General features: G+C 44.9%; 1 protein-coding gene across 4 annotated transcripts in view; it reads right to left on the bottom strand.

Annotated features, from left to right (window-relative positions):
- Window positions 1–16292: 16292 nt before the first annotated feature.
- LOC145424160 (protein NLRC3-like) overlaps window positions 16293–18983 on the bottom strand; it is a 66376-nt gene continuing 63685 nt past the window's right edge. For all 4 annotated transcript variants that reach the window (XM_080297136.1, XM_080297141.1, XM_080297151.1 and 1 more), the window contains one exon: window positions 16293–18544. In XM_080297136.1, coding sequence (XP_080153262.1) covers window positions 16740–18544 — 1805 coding nt within the window. In that variant the 3' untranslated portion in view covers window positions 16293–16739. The remainder of the gene's footprint in view (window positions 18545–18983) is intronic.

Raw genomic sequence — 18983 nt, 5'->3', positions numbered from 1 at the left:
TACTTACATTTCTTTCTGGGAAAAATGGGGATTACTTTGGAAACAAGAAGTATTTTCCCCAATAAGCAGCCCTGGATTAGTAAATCACTCCAACATGTTCTCAGTCAGAAGAAGCTGTCTTGTTATGAGGGAGAGAAGAAAAAGATTGAGGCACAGAAACTTGTCAAAAGAGAGATCAAGCAGCTAAAATCAGGTCTAAAAGTAAAGCAGAGGATGAGCTGAATAAAGGACAGTCAAGGTTGGCTTGGAAAGGAATGAAGTCCATGGTGGGCATGCAGAACAAGGAGCAAAGATGAATGTGATGCTGAATCACCAGAAGACTTGGACTCATAATTCCAGCTTTGATATCATTGATTTCAATGAAGAGCTTTGTGATTGTAGCAAAGGGCTGGCAGGTCTGAGAGTCCCACTGATGAGGTGTTTGTGTTCCGAAGGCAGGACTGTGATGCAGTTTTCTGCCTCGCCACTAGAGGGCGCGGCCGTTTTGTGAGTAATGTTTGACTGGGGTGGAAAATGGTATTCATGAAGGCAGTGTGAATCACAAGTTATGCTCGGGAGCAGTTTATGTGGGTTCAATGAGAGTGTGCGTCCATAAGACTGGTGAGTTACAGGATATTTATTGTGTAAGAAGGATAGCCTGTATGTTTTCTTGCTCTGGACGTCCTCTGTTTGTACATTTTCTATAAGCTAAGTTACCGCTAAGCTAAGCGGGCTAAGCTAAGCTAAGTTCGCCTAGCTAGGCCAAACTGAGTTCAGTTTGAGTTGGGGATTTGTTATGTGTATTTGCCTTCTTTAGTTGGCATCATAAGTGAGTGGGGCACAAGAGTTAAGTGATGGGAAGATTTTTATTTTCTTTGTTGTCAAATATGGTTCAGACTATAAGTAAAAGCCGCCAGCTTAGTATTAGGGCCTATAAGACAAGTATGTGGCTGTAATATGTTATATGGTGATTATTGTTGTCTATAATTTGATTGTAATTTGTGTTCTATTTTCCATTCTGTTTGTAGAACCACACACACACACATACCCACACCCACGCTAAATCTGCCATTAAAGAGCTGAACGATCATCCCCTGTCCTCGTTAATTTCTGGAGGGTCATAGTGGCACTTGACCTGTGCACACCCTGCGATCACCACCGTAGAACTGAACCTCATATCAGAAATCATCATAACAAAATTGGTCCTTCGAGCCGGAGAGGTGATTACAGAGTGAAGATGGATTATGACCCCCAGAGAGCAGGTGCACGTCCACGGAGGGCTGTGCGACCACCAGGATGGATGACTCAGTATGAAGGCTACACACTGCCACCCATTGCTACATTGGAGCAACAGCAGACTAGAGAGGGATACGCCAAGATGACGCCCCTCACCCAGACTCCTGGTTCTATGCGAGCTGCAGGACAGACTCCAGTGTCATCCAGCATCCCTCAGAAGTTCATGAACATTGTGCAGCAACTGCAGGAGGACAACAGGCAACTTCAGATGATGGTAGGAGACATGAGGAGGCAGATGGATCGTAATGTCAGCACGTTGGAATCCACCCGCTTACGTTCTGCCCAGCAACCAGGGGGCTACATTTCAGCTGATAACACTTGGGTCTCCACACCTCTAACTACACAGCCTTTTCCCCTGAGACCAGAGCAGCACAATATATCCTACACACAGGATGCAGCTGAAGAATGGCCAGTACCACCACCTCCAGTTTTTCTCCCAAGAGATCATCCTGATCTACCAGAGGTACAGTCTGTTCCACCTCCACCGCTACCAGCCATTGCACAAGAGCTTAGCCAACGCTTACAAGAGCTACAGTTACAGCAACCCTCAGCCACTGAAGCTCCTGAGTTTCAGCCTCGTGCGCCACAGTCCACCCCCTTATCTCAATCACTAGCTGGACCTAGTTTCGACGCGAACATGCTTCCCCCAGAACAAGTGCTGGCTCCCACTACAGCCATAGGTGTAAAGGAGAAGACCTACAGAGGACCATCGCCCTCCATCCCAGAGTTCACGCAGGGTGATCCCAGGCAGTTTGCTAGATTAAGGCTTGCCCTAGACAATATTCTCCCCTTTGATGCAACGGAGAGGTTCAAATATCAGGTCTTATGTGACCACCTTAAATTTGAGGAAGCTCTTTTAATTGCTGACTCCTACAGTAACTCACCTCACCCCTACTCTGACACGATGGCCTCGCTCATTAAACATTATGGTAAGCCGCACCAGCTGTCACTGCAGAGGATAGCAGAGCTTATGGATGAGCCCAGCATCCGCCCAGGTGACACAACTGGATTCAGAAGGTTTGCACTGAGAGTCCGTGCTCTGGTCGGCATGTTAGAGCAACTTGGGGAAGATGGACACATAGAGCTGCAATGCGGGTCTCATGTTGCTAGACTGACACGAAAGCTACCCCAAGACCTACGTGCTGCTTTCCGCCGCTACCTTTACCCACAGAAAGATGGAATACCATCATTGAGAAACTTTGCAGAGTGGCTGGAGTATGAGCTGGTCATTCAAGAGGGCGGAGATCACACAGAGAAGGTAGAGGAGAGCTCGAGAGACAGGAGCAGCATGAAAAGAGATAAACGAGCCACCAAAAGGACTACCACCGTGCTGCATGGTGCAACACACAACACTGCCCCCCAAAGGTCCTCAGCCACAACCCCTTCCACTTCTGAGGTCCAAGACAAGCACACAGCTTATTGTCCATATTGTAATACCACTCTGCACTTCCTAGATCAATGTGTCAACTTCAAGATGCTGACTAAGGAGCAGAAATCAACTTGGATTAAGTCCAACAATCGCTGCTGGCGTTGTGGGTGGCACCACCAGGCCGCTCAGTGTCGACTTAAAGTGCAGTGTAAGACATGCAGGGGAAAACACCTAGAGGCCCTGCATGAAGTGAATCTCAGACCTGCTGCACCCAATCCACCAATGGAACACGTCGCTGAGCTGGGGAGTAAACCATCTACTGAGGTACTTTATCTAGACCGGCGTGCTGGCTGTAGCCAAGTACTTCTGAAGATAACCAAAGTGCTGCTGCAGAACGGTGAGCACACCCTGGAGACATTCGCCATATTGGATGATGGATCTGAGAGGACGATCCTTCTCCCTGAGGCCACTCAAAGACTGCAGTTACAGGGCACGGCAGAGAGTCTTACTCTACGTACGGTGAGACAAGGATTGAGAACCTTGCATGGTGCATCAGTGACAGTCAAAGTCTCCCCTGCCAGCCAACCATCCAGAACATTCACCATTGAGAGAGCCTTCACAGCAGATGACCTAGGCTTGGCTGAACATTCCTACCCTGTGAAGGCACTTCAACAGAAATATAGACACTTGAGAAGGCTTCCCTTGCAGCCCTTCACAAATGCCCAGCCACTCCTTCTGATCGGCTCTGACTGTCCTCACCTAGTAACGCCCATCAAACCTGTGCGCCTAGGCTTACCTGGAGGACCAGCTGCAGTCAAGACTAGACTTGGTTGGGTACTACAGGGACCAATCCCCTCCCTTAAGCACTCTGCTCAACCACAACAGTGCCTCTTCCTCTCAACTGCCTCTCCTCAATCAGAGCTTCATAGTCAAGTAGAGAGGCTTTGGCAACTTGACACTCTCCCATATCGAAGTGAGAAACTAGTGACACAGTCTCGGAGGGAAGAGCAAGCTATGAGGCTTTTGGAGGCAAAGACGACAAGACTGAATGTCGAGGGAGTAAACAGATGTTCAACTCCCCTTCTGCGTGTCAGTGATATGCCTACACTCCGGGTGCCACCTGAAGCAGTACTCCCCAATCTACGTGGCACGGAGAAGCGCCTCAGTCGAGACCCAGAGAAGGCTAAAGCTTATCAAGCGGAGATGGCAAAGTTGATAGCAGCAGGCTATGTCAGAGAAATCAGTGAGGAGGAAATGAGGGCCTCCACAGAATCATGGTTCATCCCCCACCACATGGTGACACACAACGGAAAGAACCGTGTGGTGTTTAATTGCTCATTCACCTATAGGGATCAGAACCTCAACGAGCTGCTTTTACCAGGCCCGAACCTGGGGGCCTCTCTTCTTGGTGTGCTGCTACGCTTCAGAGAACGCTCCATCGCAGTTAGCAGTGATATCAAGGGGATGTTCCACCAGGTGAGACTACTGCCTGAGGACCGGCCACTACTACGTTTCCTCTGGCGCGATCTGCAACGAGACACCCATCCCAAGGTGTATGAATGGCAGGTGCTCCCCTTTGGGACAACATGCTCACCGTGCTGTGCAATTTATGCACTCCAGCGACACGTCCATGACCACAGTGACCAGGGAGATGACGTGCGTGACTCCATTGAGAAGAATTTTTATGTTGACAACTGGTTACAGAGCTTCTCTTCTCCAGATGTGGCCACAGAGGTTGTGGACAAACTACGGTCACTATTATCGGAGGGAGGATTTGAGCTCAGACAGTGGGCCAGCAGCACCCCAGATCTCATCAGCCATCTACCAAAGGAAATAAGATCGGAGAGCAGCGTACAGTGGCTGAATCAAACTGATATGGACCCTCAAGAACCTGCTCTAGGTTTGCGCTGGATGTGCTGCTCTGACACTCTGCACTACAAGTCCATGCAGTTGGAGAGGAATCCTCCTACCATGAGAAACATCTACCGGGTTCTGGCGAGTCAGTATGACCCACTAGGGTTTCTCGTCCCCTTCACAACGAGGGCGAAGGTACTAGTCCAGCAGCTGTGGGACAAAAAGCATGAGTGGGATGACCCCCTGTTACCAAGTGACCTGCTCTCGGCATGGAACGAATGGGAGGGTGAGCTGCAACATCTGGACGACATTAGTCTACAACGTTGTTATGTAAGCCCAGAGCTGGACAAATCTGACAGTAGGCGTGAGTTGCACATCTTCTGCGATGCATCTCAACAAGCATATGGAAGCGTTGCCTACCTACGGACGGAAGATGCTGCTGGAAAGGTGGAAGTTGCTTTCCTGACTGCCCGCTCTAGGGTGGCCCCTAAACGGCAGATGTCCATGCCACGTCTGGAACTATGTGCAGCCTTGACTGGAGCTCAACTTGCTAGCCTGCTGACCAAAGAGCTCACCCTACCACTATGCAGAGTGGTGTTATGGACAGACTCCACCACTGTCCTAACATGGATCCAGTCAGAGTCCTGTCATTTCAAGGTGTTCGTGGGAACTCGGATAGCTGAAATCCAGGAACTGACAGACAGCCAGTCTTGGCGTTATGTGACAACATATGACAATCCGGCAGATGATCTAACTAGGGGTAAAAGGCTACAAGACCTCACAGTCCAGTCCCGGTGGGCATGTGGGCCCCCGTTTCTGCAGCTACATCGAGACCAGTGGCCAGAGCACCCAGCCACACCATGTACAGACTTTGCTGAGGAGCAGCGTAAACCAATAACTTGCTTAGCTGTGTCTACTGACTCTGTCTCCCTGCCTGATGCACAGCAGTTTACCAGTTTTAGCAAGCTTTTGGAAGAAACAGCCAGGTGCCTTCACGGGGCGGCTGGTGACAATCTCACATCAGAGAACTACAAGGAGGCTGAGCTTATTCTGCTGAGAGCTGCTCAGAAAGACAGTTTCCCTGATGAGATCCAGTGCCTGACCACTGGGAAACCAGTTCTCTCATCCAGCCGTCTGTTTTGCCTAGACCCGGAATTTGATAAGTCACTTCAACTCATAAGAGTAGGTGGTCGTCTCAGACGATGCCATGATTTGGAAGCTGCTGTGATACATCCAGTAGTATTGGACCCTAAACATCCAGTCACCAGACTACTCATCCGACAGGCTGACAGTGATTTGAAACACCCAGGAGCAGAGAGATTGTTTGCAGAGTTGAGAAGGAAATACTGGATTCTTCGCGGCCGTGAAGCCGTAAGAAGCGAACAGCGCTCCTGCCCTGAGTGCCAAAAATGGAGAGCCCAACCTGCCAACCCAAAGATGGCTGACCTTCCCCTTGCACGCCTACGATTACATCAGCCAGCCTTCTTCTCAACAGGCATCGACTGCTTTGGGCCAATGCAGGTGAAAGTTGGTCGGAGAAATGAAAAACGCTGGGGCCTGCTCTTCAAATGCTTGACGACTCGTGCCATTCATATTGAGGTGTTGTCTAGTGTCAACACCGACTCATTTCTAATGGCATTAAGAAGATTTGTCTCTCGTCGTGGGAAACCAGCTGAGATACTGTGTGACCAGGGAACAAATTTCCGAGGTGGGGATCGGGAGCTCCAGGAAACTTTCAAAGCCCTGCATCCCTCTTTACAAGGCAAGTTAGCAGAGCAGCAGATCAAGTTTCGATTTAACCCTCCCAGTTCTCCCCACTTTGGAGGATCCTGGGAGCGAGAGATCAGGTCCATAAAGGCAGCTCTGGCCTCCACATTGGGCTCACAGGTTGTAAAAGAGGAAATACTCCAAACAGTGTTGATCGAGATCGAGGGAATACTCAACTCGAAACCTTTGGGGTACGTGTCATCAGACGTGGCTGACCCAGACCCCATTACCCCAAATTTGTTGCTGATGGGGCGGCTAGACCCTTCCCTACCCCAAGTGATATACCACGACTCAGAGCTCATTGGACGACGATCATGGAGGACCTGTCAGGTGTTATCCGATCGCTTCTGGACACAGTTCATACGCCACTACCTGCCTACACTGCAGACACGGTCAAGTGGCAGAAAGACACTGCTCCGATCCAGCTGGGCACTGTGGTGATGATAGTGGATCCCCATCTTCCCAGAGCATCATGGCCTGTTGGGAAGATCAACAGGGTATTCCCCGGAGCTGATGGTTTGATCCGATCTGCAGAAGTGGACGTAAAGGACCGTACCTACGTACGCCCAGTGAGCCACCTTATTCGACTACCTGCAGTACCAGAACAAAATGGACAGTAAATGACATTCTGCAAACTTGCGAGGGCAAGTTTGGGGGCGGCTGTTCCGAAGGCAGGACTGTGATGCAGTTTTCTGCCTCGCCACTAGAGGGCGCGGCCGTTTTGTGAGTAATGTTTGACTGGGGTGGAAAATGGTGTTCATGAAGGCAGTGTGAATCACAAGTTATGCTCGGGAGCAGTTTATGTGGGTTCAATGAGAGTGTGCGTCCATAAGACTGGTGAGTTACAGGATATTTCTTGTGTAAGAAGGATAGCCTGTATGTTTTCTTGCTCTGGACGTCCTCTGTTTGTACATTTTCTATAAGCTAAGTTATCGCTAAGCTAAGCGGGCTAAGCTAAGCTAAGTTCGCCTAGGCCAAACTGAGTTCAGTTTGAGTTGGGGATTTGTTATGTGTATTTGCCTTCTTTAGTTGGCATCATAAGTGAGTGGGGCACAAGAGTTAAGTGATGGGAAGATGTTTATTTTCTTTGTTGTCAAATATGGTTCAGACTATAAGTAAAAGCCGCCAGCTTAGTATTAGGGCCTATAAGACAAGTATGTGGCTGTAATATGTTATATGGTGATTATTGTTGTCTATAATTTGATTGTAATTTGTGTTCTATTTTCCATTCTGTTTGTAGAACCACACACACACACATACCCACACCCTCACTAAATCTGCCATTAAAGAGCTGAACGATCATCCCCTGTCCTCGTTAATTTCTGGAGGGTCATAGTGGCACTTGACCTGTGCACACCCTGCGATCACCACCGTAGAACTGAACCTCATATCAGAAATCATCATAACAGTTTGTGAAGGTTCGCAGTCATCTAAAGAGCTTAGAAAAAAGGCATCTGGACTTCTTTAAGTTTCTTGAAGACGTTTCACCTTTCACCTCTCATCCAAGAAGCTTCTTTATTTCTAGGGTCAAATGGTGGAGAGTCCCAGATTAGCCTGTGTACAAACAGACTTCAGCCATATGAGAGTGAGTGTGAGTGAATGAGAGCACACACAGGACACTCTGATCTCTGAATGTGTGTGACGCAGTGAAAAAGAGGATTGTACTGGATATACTGTGACTGACAAACAGAGTTTAAAGAGAAAGGTTTTTGGATTAAAATGGATTATGCTAAAGTGAACGTGCTAATGAAATCTGAACTGACTGAAATGTGAAGTGAAGATAATTCAGATGTAAAAGAGAGAGAAACTGATAATAAGGTAGGGCTGGAGATCAGTGAAGGGCATGTAAACACCTGATTGGTTGACTAGATATCAGATCGACAGTTTCACAGTTTTCCCTGTGGATTATAACTTTAAGAAGATGTAACATTCATCAAGGAATCCTGCTCTCCGGATTATTTCCATGAACACTGAGCTGGATCACATCTACAGTGCTGGAAGTGCCCGTCTCACCACCAACCTCTCTGTGCACATTCACTTTTCAACCCTTTGTGAGACACTAAAGGTGTAAATCTTAGTATTTATCTATGTTAGTGCGAACACCTCTAATAGGTTGGTTTAGTCTTTCCAAGTCATATCTTCCCTTAGATCTGCAGTCCAGGCTCCTAAAATCATCCTAGTTTAACATCGACTACAATCTAGAGGAGAGCTGCACTAACAGGTGTGACTGATGAGATCTGACCTGCAAGGAAACTCATGTTTATGTATATCAGGACAAGCAGGGAAGACCTGGACATCAACTCTGTCAGGCTGCCTGAGTCCTCTCACCCACATCAGCTCAGAACTCTGCATTATCTACTGAGTCAGACTCAGAGGATCAGGGATCAGAAGTTCTACAAAGAGTAGAACCAGACTTCCTGTATAAAGGTGTGTGGGCCTACTGATCCACAGTGTCAGCACAATTTTCACATCATATTCATCTCAGCACAACTAAAACATGTGACTGACCTCAGAGTTTCAAATCGACATCGTGGATTCTCCAGAAGAACACACAGCTGCTTCACTCCTGAATCCTGCAGGTTGTTGTAGGTTCCACTCAGGTCCAGCACTCTGGGATACGAGGGGTTGGACTTCAGCGCTGCTGCCAGATAATCACAGCTGATCTCTGACAAATCACAGTCCTTCAATCTGAATAAAAAATGAAAGATGTAAGTTTATTAGACAAAGTGTGAGCTTGAAATCATTCAGTGTTTCATCATCTGTTCAGAGCTGAAGAAGGTTCAGAATGTAGAAGTTTAGAAAATGGAAACTCCAAACAGCTGAAGCCAACAGGAAGCAGCTTCAAACAAACAAGAGAAAAAAAATGAATTTTTCACATTGAAGTCGTACATTTATCATAAAGTTGTCAAGTTTTGCTGTGTGAAATAAAAAAAACTGAACAGGAATCCTCAGAGTTGAACCCTCTGCACAGAGGTTCAGGTTCCTCTTCAGGTCCCAAAGTGCAGAACAACAAGGTTTCAAACAGCTTCGTTCCAGCAGCATCAGCCACAGAAATGCAGAGATAATTCTTTGGATCTCTTGGTTGTGTTGTATGATGCTGTGTTTGCATATCTGGTGTCTGTGTTGCTTTGTGAGGACGGATCATTTACTGCAGCTCCAGATAAACAGAGCTGGACCTGAACCTGGTAGCTTCACTTAGAAAACACTTGTGACGGGAACGTCAGGTCAAAAAAGCACCCCTCCGACAGCCAAACCCATCTGTTCTCTGATTGGATAGTTACATTTGTGATTGACATGACATTGACCAATCAGATGAAAGGAAGAAAAATAGGGTCAAAATTCGTACTTGTAACTTGTAGGTTTTTTTTTGGCTAAGTCCACACACAAATCTTTTTTTACACACACACAAATCTTTTTTTACACACACACAAATCTTTTTTACACATACAAATTTTTTTCACGCACACACAAATTCTTTTTACACATACAAATCCTGATTTACAAGTACAAAATATTTATGACCACATTTTGAGCCCATACAAATGTTCTGCAGACGAGTCCATGCGCTCACAACAAAGCTCAGTGTGGACGACGCTGTGCACGCTCCAATGCTGATTGGTTAGAAAGTGGGCGGGAACAGGGAAGAGAGCGACAGCAGTGTTCAGCACAAACACGAAGGATCAAAGAAGAAGAACATGACAAGCTCAGATGGAGGCTGCAGTGGACACTTTTCATTGTTTTAACATTCGCTTTCACTTCAGCTTCACCAACAACAGCACAAGCAGAGCAGCCCACTGACTGCGTGGCCGTGACGGCGCCCCCTGGTGACTGTAAACCACTACAACATGTAGACGGCCGTCTGCTGCTCATTTCTTTGCCACCATCACAGGAGCTCTTTATCATGTTCTACACTCTCATTGGTTCTTTGTGTGCTTGTTTTTTAGAACAGTAGTCATTGTGATTGTTCAAAGACGACAGTCAGCTGTGACTAAATGTAGCTCCTACAGCAGTGATTGGAATAACTACTGAAGCTAATCCAGTATCAAAGCTCAGGAATCAGCAGCTCCCACCTCGTTTTCTTTGAACAACTATTTTTAGCTGCTGTGTTTTTGTGTTTCTGCGGACCTCAGACATCCTGCTGCTCTGGAGAACTGAAGCTCTAAAGGCTTCAGCCTTTATCTCCAAGAAACAAAGCTGATCATGGAGACCCAGCAGGTCAGCTGATCTGTGGACAGCACCAGCATCTTTAAGTAAGTCTGAGAGGTGAGCAGTCTTTGGAAGCCTTTACTGTCTGATAGTCTCAGAGCAGGATTTGGATCATTATTTGGCTTTTCTTCTATTATTATGTTTAGTTTCTGCTTCACAGATATTCTCTGAGATGTTCTCTGAAATGTTTCCCACTGTTGGACAAACTTTCACAGTTTCTTCATAAAGGAGATCTCCTGTGCAGTCCATCTGTGATAATATGTTAAACACTGAATTATGATTCATAACTGAATGTACTGACTGTTAATTATTGATGAGAACATAATCAGTAAATATAAATATGTTTGAGTTTGGCTTTGATGAATCAGAATAAAAGTAATAAAATAATGATTTTAGAGACAGGCCTAACTCAGGCCAGCTGACAGCCTGTGTACAAACAGACTTCAGCCATATGAGAGTGAGTGTGAGTGAATGAGAGCACACACAGGACACTCTGATCTCTGAATGTGTGTGACGCAGTGAAAAAGAGGATTGTACTGGATATACTGTGACTGACAAACAGAGTTTAAAGAGAAAGGTGTTTGGATTAAAATGGATTATGCTAAAGTGAACGTGCTAATGAAATCTGAACTGACTGAAATGTGAAGTGAAGATAATTCAGATGTAAAAGAGAGAGAAACTGATAATAAGGTGGGGCTGGAGATCAGTGAAGGGCATGTAAACACCTGATTGGTTGACTAGATATCAGATCGACAGTTTCACAGTTTTCCCTGTGGATTATAACTTTAAGAAGATGTAACATTCATCAAGGAATCCTGCTCTCCGGATTATTTCCATGAACACTGAGCTGGATCACATCTACAGTGCTGGAAGTGCCCGTCTCACCACCAACCTCTCTGTGCACATTCACTTTTCAACCCTTTGTGAGACACTAAAGGTGTAAATCTTAGTATTTATCTATGTTAGTGCGAACACCTCTAATAGGTTTGTTTAGTCTTTCCAATTCATATCTTCCCTTAGATCTGCGGTCCAGGCTCCTAAAATCATCCTAGTTTTACAAGCACTACAATCTAGAGGAGAGCTGCACTAACAGGTGTGACTGATGAGATCTGACCTGCAAGGATACTCATGTTTATGTATATCAGGACAAGCAGGGAAGACCTGGACATCAACTCTGTCAGGCTGCCTGAGTCCTCTCACTCACATCAGCTCATCAACTCTAAACAGGAATGAGCAGCTCATTTCAAAATAAAAGGTTGGAATTGTAAAGAAAACAAACAGAGCTCATAAACTGAAACTGATTTCATTTTTTCAGCTGGAATATTTTAGTTGTTCCTTTTTCAATACATACATAATTATATTTACAGTAAGTCTTATCATTCCCCTTTTCCCTGCCAGTCACCGTCAATGTTCCCTCTAATGTTTCATGTGTCTGAGCGAACACACAAACTCCCTGAGCGTCCCTTGGACCACTGTGAGCAACAGCAGACGTGTGCACTGTGGTCACGCCAGCATCTTATCCATCCAAGTTACATGGTTTATTAAAGTAATCAAATTACAGCATTTACATTTATGTTAGACTACTTTTAATTAACTGCTTTAGCCCACTTACAATGAAAATTAAAAACAACCTTGTTCATGACCTGTAGCATGCTAACACTATTGGAAGTAAAAATAACTTGAACTCTAATTTTGAGAACACAACTTTATTTTTTCTATTTTCATAAAGCTCTGACTTGTATTATGAGTCTGTGGTCTGGGAGAGAGTCTGTAACTCTGTCTGCAAAATACAGGATATAATGACCAATGTTGGGCAATTAATTATATAGTTACTTCTTCAAAAAAGTAACTGAGTTTTGCAAACAACAAAGTTTGTTGCAATAAATACCGAATACTATCATTGTTATAAACAACAATACTATTCAGGAAGAAAACCAAACATTGCAGATATTTTATCATAACTCTGGTTTTACGTGGCCGATCAACACAATTTAAAAACTGGTATAAAGTCCACACTTTTTCCCTCAGTTGCTCCGTCTGTCCTGCTCACATCTCCAGTGGTTGTACATGTTGTCATTTATGTGGCTTCACCTCATCATCAGCCACTTTGCTCGCTATAACACCGGTGTTGGCACATAAGGACGCTGTCATAGCCTGTCAGCGACGTTGATTAGCTGCGTATATACGAATGTGAATCGCGTGATTGGCTGGACTATGGGATAAGGTGGCATCGTTCTAATCCCATATGGGAGCAGCCAGTCACTGACTAACACTGCAGAACAGAATTGTTAAAGATTTAATTTTAATTTCAATTGAGATTTGATTTTTTTTTGTGTGCAACACAGATTTTCTGTCTGCAGAGACGTGCCAGCAGTGCGCAGTTGCACGAGCGCAGCTTAGAGGGAACATTGGGCACCACCACAGTTCACTTCAACAAAACTTTACTTCAGATTTGTTTTCATGTTTTGATCCAGTGATGAGAGCCGTTTCCCCCATGTCCAGTCCTTGTACTAAGCTAGGCTAAACATGTCCAGGGCCTGTCTCTGTGCAGCTTTTAATCTGATGTTAATAAGGTAGAAATGGAGGAAGAAGAAAATGACTTCATCAATCAACATGCAGCTACCAACCCAAATGGTGAGGTGGTGGTTAGTTATTACTGTTGTTTCTGATCCCCTACATTATCCTACATTCAAATATATTCTCCAGCTACAATAGTGTTTGTTTTCCTAAAAGGATTTCATGAATGTGTTATTGTTCATGTCACATCTGTATGAAACAAAGAGGAAGTGAGGTCTATCCTTCATGATCACAAACTGTTCCAGCATGTAAACCTGAGATCTGTGTGGAGCAGCTGACCTGTACGATGTGCTCAACACAAACATTATTTACCATCAGTTACTGTGTGACTGAACCACGTGGGTGTATGAAACATCGCTTTCAGTTTTAATAGCACATGGCAACATTCAGACGTGAATCTATACAGTAACACTTGTTACAGTGAGGAGACTGTTGAAGGAACGATGAGGGGAAACTGTAACAGCAGCAACAGAAACCAGGAGACAAAGCTGAGGTCTGGGTTCCTCTATGCTACACACAGCCTCCTGCTCCTGGACTTTAGTAAACACATAAATATCTCCAAGTACACTTACTTCAGAAACTCTATTAAACTCATTACAAGTTTACTTCAGCTTTAAATTACTCACAACATCAGCAAACATGAGTAAACAAAGTAACTCACAGCTACTGTTCAAGTTTAGTCATCTTTAATACAAATATACCTCATTATTATGAATCTCACAGCTACCTGCTCATTGAACTGAACAATAATTCTGTTTGACCATTAAAACAAAATATGTGACTGTAAAAAAATCTTCAGACAGTAATTAAGAATCTCCTAAGCAATCCAAAGACAAAGAAAAGTTCACCTGCCAATTCTATAAAGCTTGGTTGTTTGTACAATAATATCATTTAATGATATGTTTGGATCCTGACCTGAGAGTTTCCAGTGTACAATGTGGACTCTGCAGTGCAGCAGACAGAAGCTTCACCCCTGAATCCCGCAGGTCATTGTTACTCAGGTCCAGCTCTTTCAGACTAGAGGACTGGGAGTTGAGAACTGAGGACAGAGCATCATAGCTTCTCTCTGAGAGGTTACAGCCACTCAGTCTGGAAGAAAACAAACAAACAATTAAATCAGTCAAATGAAACATTTTTAATGCCAGCATGCAATACAATTATTGGTTAACTAAATAGCTTCATTAAAACACAACTCTTCTTCTATAGCAGCACTTACTCCTTGTAACCTCCACCTGCTCCACCATCTGAGTCAGAAGACATGAAAACAAACTGTAAATCTAGTAGAAACATGATTGGAAATCTTCTCAGATCCATTTGTACATTTAGAGCCTGATCCTGAAATATAGCAGCACGGACATTCACAGCAGCAAAGGGTTCTTGCTGATCTGAGCTGGCTTGGCCCTGGCTTACTGAAGATTAAAGAAAGCGGAATCAGCTGTTCAAACCCCACAAGGCTGCCCGCTGTGACTGAAACAATGGGACGGGTCGTGACTTCTCAAAATGGGCTCATTGAATGCAGCATGGATAAGATCTTGAAGAAGCTCATGGTGGTCGTGATTTCTCAGACTTTGCTCTTTGAGCACAAAACCGATAACCTCTCGGAGAAGCTCGTGGCTCTCCAACGGGAGATTGAGAGACGAGTGACGGACTGTTAGATCAGCTGTGAAATTGACATGCAGTTGTTCGCACCAAAGAAAGCCACCATCATCTCATGCGGCTAACATACCGGCGCCAGCTGTGGTCTCAAGGCTGGAGCTGAACAAATCTCACCCTGATAACAGACGGTGTTTAGACTGTTCCTTCCCATCCTAAGCATGCTTATCCCCTCCCGGTGCAGACGGTGGGTCGAGGGGACCAGCGCAAATGCTGCAGGCCCGGGTGCGCTGTCTACACCGGCTGTCTCTCACCTTTTACCCATCCCTGTTGCTTGTCATGTGATTCTATGGCGCATTAAGAGTTTTCATTTTTTTGTCTGTTCTCAAACTGATCTCCCTGTTGGAGCTCAGTCTGGGAGGAGTTATTTTTTCTCCTCATCTTTCCTGATGTTGTGCATTTTCTGCTGTTTGGTTCCAGGTCGCTGCTCTAGCGGCTGACCGGCCAGCTACGTAGCCTGACCTGTCTCCCCAATGTGATGTTTGTGTATTGTATGTACGGTTGGAAAGCTCAGTATCCTAATTGCCCCTTGAAAATAAATACAGTGTTCTGAATCTGAATCTGAAAAGATTACAGAAGACGACTCTGTTCAGTAAATATTACGCTCATGCTGTCACGAAATACCAAAGGTAGGTAAAACTCTGGTTGTTGCAGCCATCCAGTATGACATGCTTTGTACTGTCCTGCTGCAGTTTGTGACACCTGGTTGATGAGTTGTGAAGGATGATGAAACAAACACTTCACTCAATGTTTGTCTTCTAAACTGGATGTAATTTGGGCAGCCGATAGTTTTTCTTAATCTATCCCAGCTGCAAATAGGAACACAACAAATAAATAACTTTACCCACTTGGATCCTTATCATTCAAGATTGTGAAAAGATTCTCTATTCAGAGAATACTGGGGATTTTAGATGAGAGAGATGATTTGGAAGATGATGAAGGGGAAGAGTTTTCACAACTTGAGGCCTTTTGTTTTCACTGTACAGGAGAAAGAAGACAGGAAGGGAGGGAGAAGTGAGGAGAATAAGACACAGTCTTCTTGCCCAAGGAGTGAACCACCCTGCATGGCTATCAATGTGGTGCAACCAAGGCCATCATACAGTACAGGCCATCCAAGCTGATTTTAACTTTTCATCCCAGATACCACCTTAGAAATCATCTAGATTAGGATATGTTGGCTGTTCTAGATCCAATCACAACAAACAGAGTGCTGTTGTGTGTCCAAGGTGAACAGGAAGAATATATACATGCATAAAGTCAATAAAGTCAGAAGGTTTGCTTTAGACTGTGCTGCAGTTTATCATCAAAGACAAACAGGCACCATGCTGCCAACAAATGGCATCAAGTCTGACTTGAGGTTTTTTGTTCTTTTTTTTAAATCAAGATTAAATTTTATAGCAACCACAGCAGAGATGACCAGGGAAGGTGTGCTTGAGGGGATATAGCTACAACAGCTGGTTTCAGACTGAAGATGAACTGAGGTGCTGCACCCAAGTCTGCAGGTTCAGGGAGGGACAAACATCTGCTGCAACCAGATTGGAGTGAGAGGAGAGAGCAGGCCAACAACAACAAAGAAACAACAAACACACTGTGGAAGACCGAAGCAGAGTTTAGTTTAAAGTGGAACTAAGGATGTTTCTCTGGCTGCCAGGATTCACTGAGTAATTCAAATGCTTTCTTTAATGCAGGACCCACCATGCATGTAAAAGCAAGTGTTTCACCAACATTTGTGACTAAAATTAGACCTGCAGTAGAAATGAATCTAGGAGCGTGCATGTGAATATAAAGTATCACAACATCAGGCACATGCAGCCTAAGTGTTTAAACAAAGACTGATAACATAACAGCAGCAGTGATGATCAGAGTTTATGGTGAATCCAGCGTCTCGAGTTCACCGAGTTGTGGAGGCATCAAAGAGGTTACAGTTGTATTGGAGAAATCCCAAAACTTTACAAATTCATACAAAGACAGAAAACCTGGTGAAATAAATTACTGACACAGTTGGATGTTAAAAGTAAAGACATGAGTACAAATGTACTCACAGAGCTTTGTTGGAGGCTTTGACCACTGGCAGCAGCCTCAGAAGAGCCTCCTCTGAAGCAGAGTATTTCTTCAGGTCAAATACATCCAGATCTTCTTCTGATGACAGTAAGATGAAGACCAGAGCTGACCACTGAGCAGGAGACAGTTCATCTGTGGAGAGACGTCCTGATCTCAGGGACTGTTGGATCTTCTCCACTAGAGAACGATCATTCAGTTCATTCAGACAGTGGAACAGATTGATGCTTTTCTCTGCAGACAGATTCTCACTGAGCTTCTCCTTGATGTACTGGACTGTTTCCTGATTGGTCTGTGAGCTACTTCCTGTCTGTGTCAGCAGACCTCGTAGGAGAGTCTGATTGGTCTGCAGTGAAAGACCCAGGAGGAAACGGAGGAACAAGTCCAGGTGTCCATTTGGACTCTGTAAGGCCTTGTTCACAGCACTCTGGTGAAGGAAATCTAGTTTTGTTTTGTTATATATTCTAGAAAATATGGTGGTTGTTGTTTGTTCCTCTTCTATTACATCGATTCCAGAGTTGATGAAGGTCAGATGGACATGAAGAGCAGCCAGAAACTCCTGAACACTCAGATGGATGAAGCAGAACACCTTGTACTGGTACAGTCCTCTCTCCTCTTTAAAGATCTGTGTGAACACTCCTGAGTACACTGAGGCTGCTCTGATATCGATGCCACACTCTGTCAGGTCTGATTCATAGAAGATCAGCTTTCCTTTCTGCAGCTGATCAAAAGCCAGTTTTCCCAGAGACTCCATCATCGTCCTGCTCTCTGGACTCCAGTGTGGATCTGTCTCAGATCCTCCATCATACTTGACCTTCTTCACTTTGGCCTGAACCACCAGGAAGTGGATGTACATCTCAGTCAGGGTGTTGGGCAGCTGTCCTCCCTCTCTGGTTTCCAGCACATCCTCCAGAACAGTAGCAGTGATCCAGCAGAAGACTGGGATGTGACACATGATGTGGAGGCTTCGTGATGTCTTGATGTGGGAGATGATCCTGCTGGCCTGCTCCTCATCTCTGAATCTCTTCCTGAAGTACTCCTCCTTCTGTGGGTCAGTGAACCCTCTGACCTCTGTCACCATGCCGACACAGTCAGGAGGGATCTGATTGGCTGCTGCAGGTCGTGTGGTTATCCAGAGGCGAGCAGAGGGAAGCAGTTTCCCCCTGATGAGGTTTATCAGCAGCACATCCACTGAGGTGGACTTTCTAGGGTCAGTTAGGATTGTAGTTTTGTGGAAGTCCAGAGGAAGTCGACACTCATCCAGACCATCAAAGATGAACACAACCTGGAAGTCTTCAAAGCTGCAGATTCCTGCTTCTTTGGTTTCAGTAAAGAAGTGATGAACAAGTCCCACCAAGCTGAACTTTTCCTCTTTCAGCACATTCAGCTCTCTGAAAGTGAATGGAAATATGAACTGGATGTCCTGGTTGGCTTTGTCTTCAGCCCAGTCCAGGCTGTATTTCTGTGTTAAGACTGTTTTCCCAATGCCAGCCACTCCCTTTGTCAGCACTATTCTGATCAGGTATTGTCTTTTGGGTGAGTCTTTAAAGATGTCTTCTTGTCTGATGGTTGTTTCTGGTCTGTCTGGTTTCCTGGATGCTGTTTCAATCTGTCTGACCTCATGTTCATCATTGACCTCTGCAGTCCCTCCCTCTGTGATGTAGAGCTCTGTGTAGATCTGATTCAGAAGGGTTGGGTTTCCTGCTTTAGCGATGCCCTCAAACACACACTGGAACTTCTTCTTCAAGACAGACTTAAGTTTAGGCTGACACTTCTGAAGAGCATCTGAATCAAAAAAGGAAAAAAGAAGGAAAAGTACAAATCTGGTCTCAAGGAGCTATCTGACATACTTTGCCCTTTGTTGAGCCTATCATACATTTTAGTTTTTAATATACTCATTCTACCAGAAATTCATCAAAAAGGGGCTACAGGAATTCCTAAATGTATTTCCTGAAAACAGCCACATTAAATGTTTTGAACCTCCACATCTGCATTGCTTTGCAGCTTTTCATATGTACCTGATTCCAACATGTGCAGGCTAAACAGGTTTCTGCTTTCTGTGCCTCTTCTCCAAACTTTAAAACCAAAAATAACAACATTGAAGTGTCATAATGTTCCCCACTGCTATGTTTTTTAAAGAAGCATCTGAGAGAGATTCATTAATTCTTGTCATATTTTACAATGGCGAAAGACAATGTAAACCGTTTCTGGCCACACAAAACAT

Source organism: Astatotilapia calliptera, chromosome 3 (assembly GCF_964374335.1).
Source record: "Astatotilapia calliptera chromosome 3, fAstCal68.1, whole genome shotgun sequence".
In the NCBI taxonomy this organism is placed as follows: domain Eukaryota; kingdom Metazoa; phylum Chordata; class Actinopteri; order Cichliformes; family Cichlidae; genus Astatotilapia; species Astatotilapia calliptera.
Note: the sequence above shows the minus strand (reverse complement) of the source record. Positions and strands in the feature narration are given on the sequence as shown.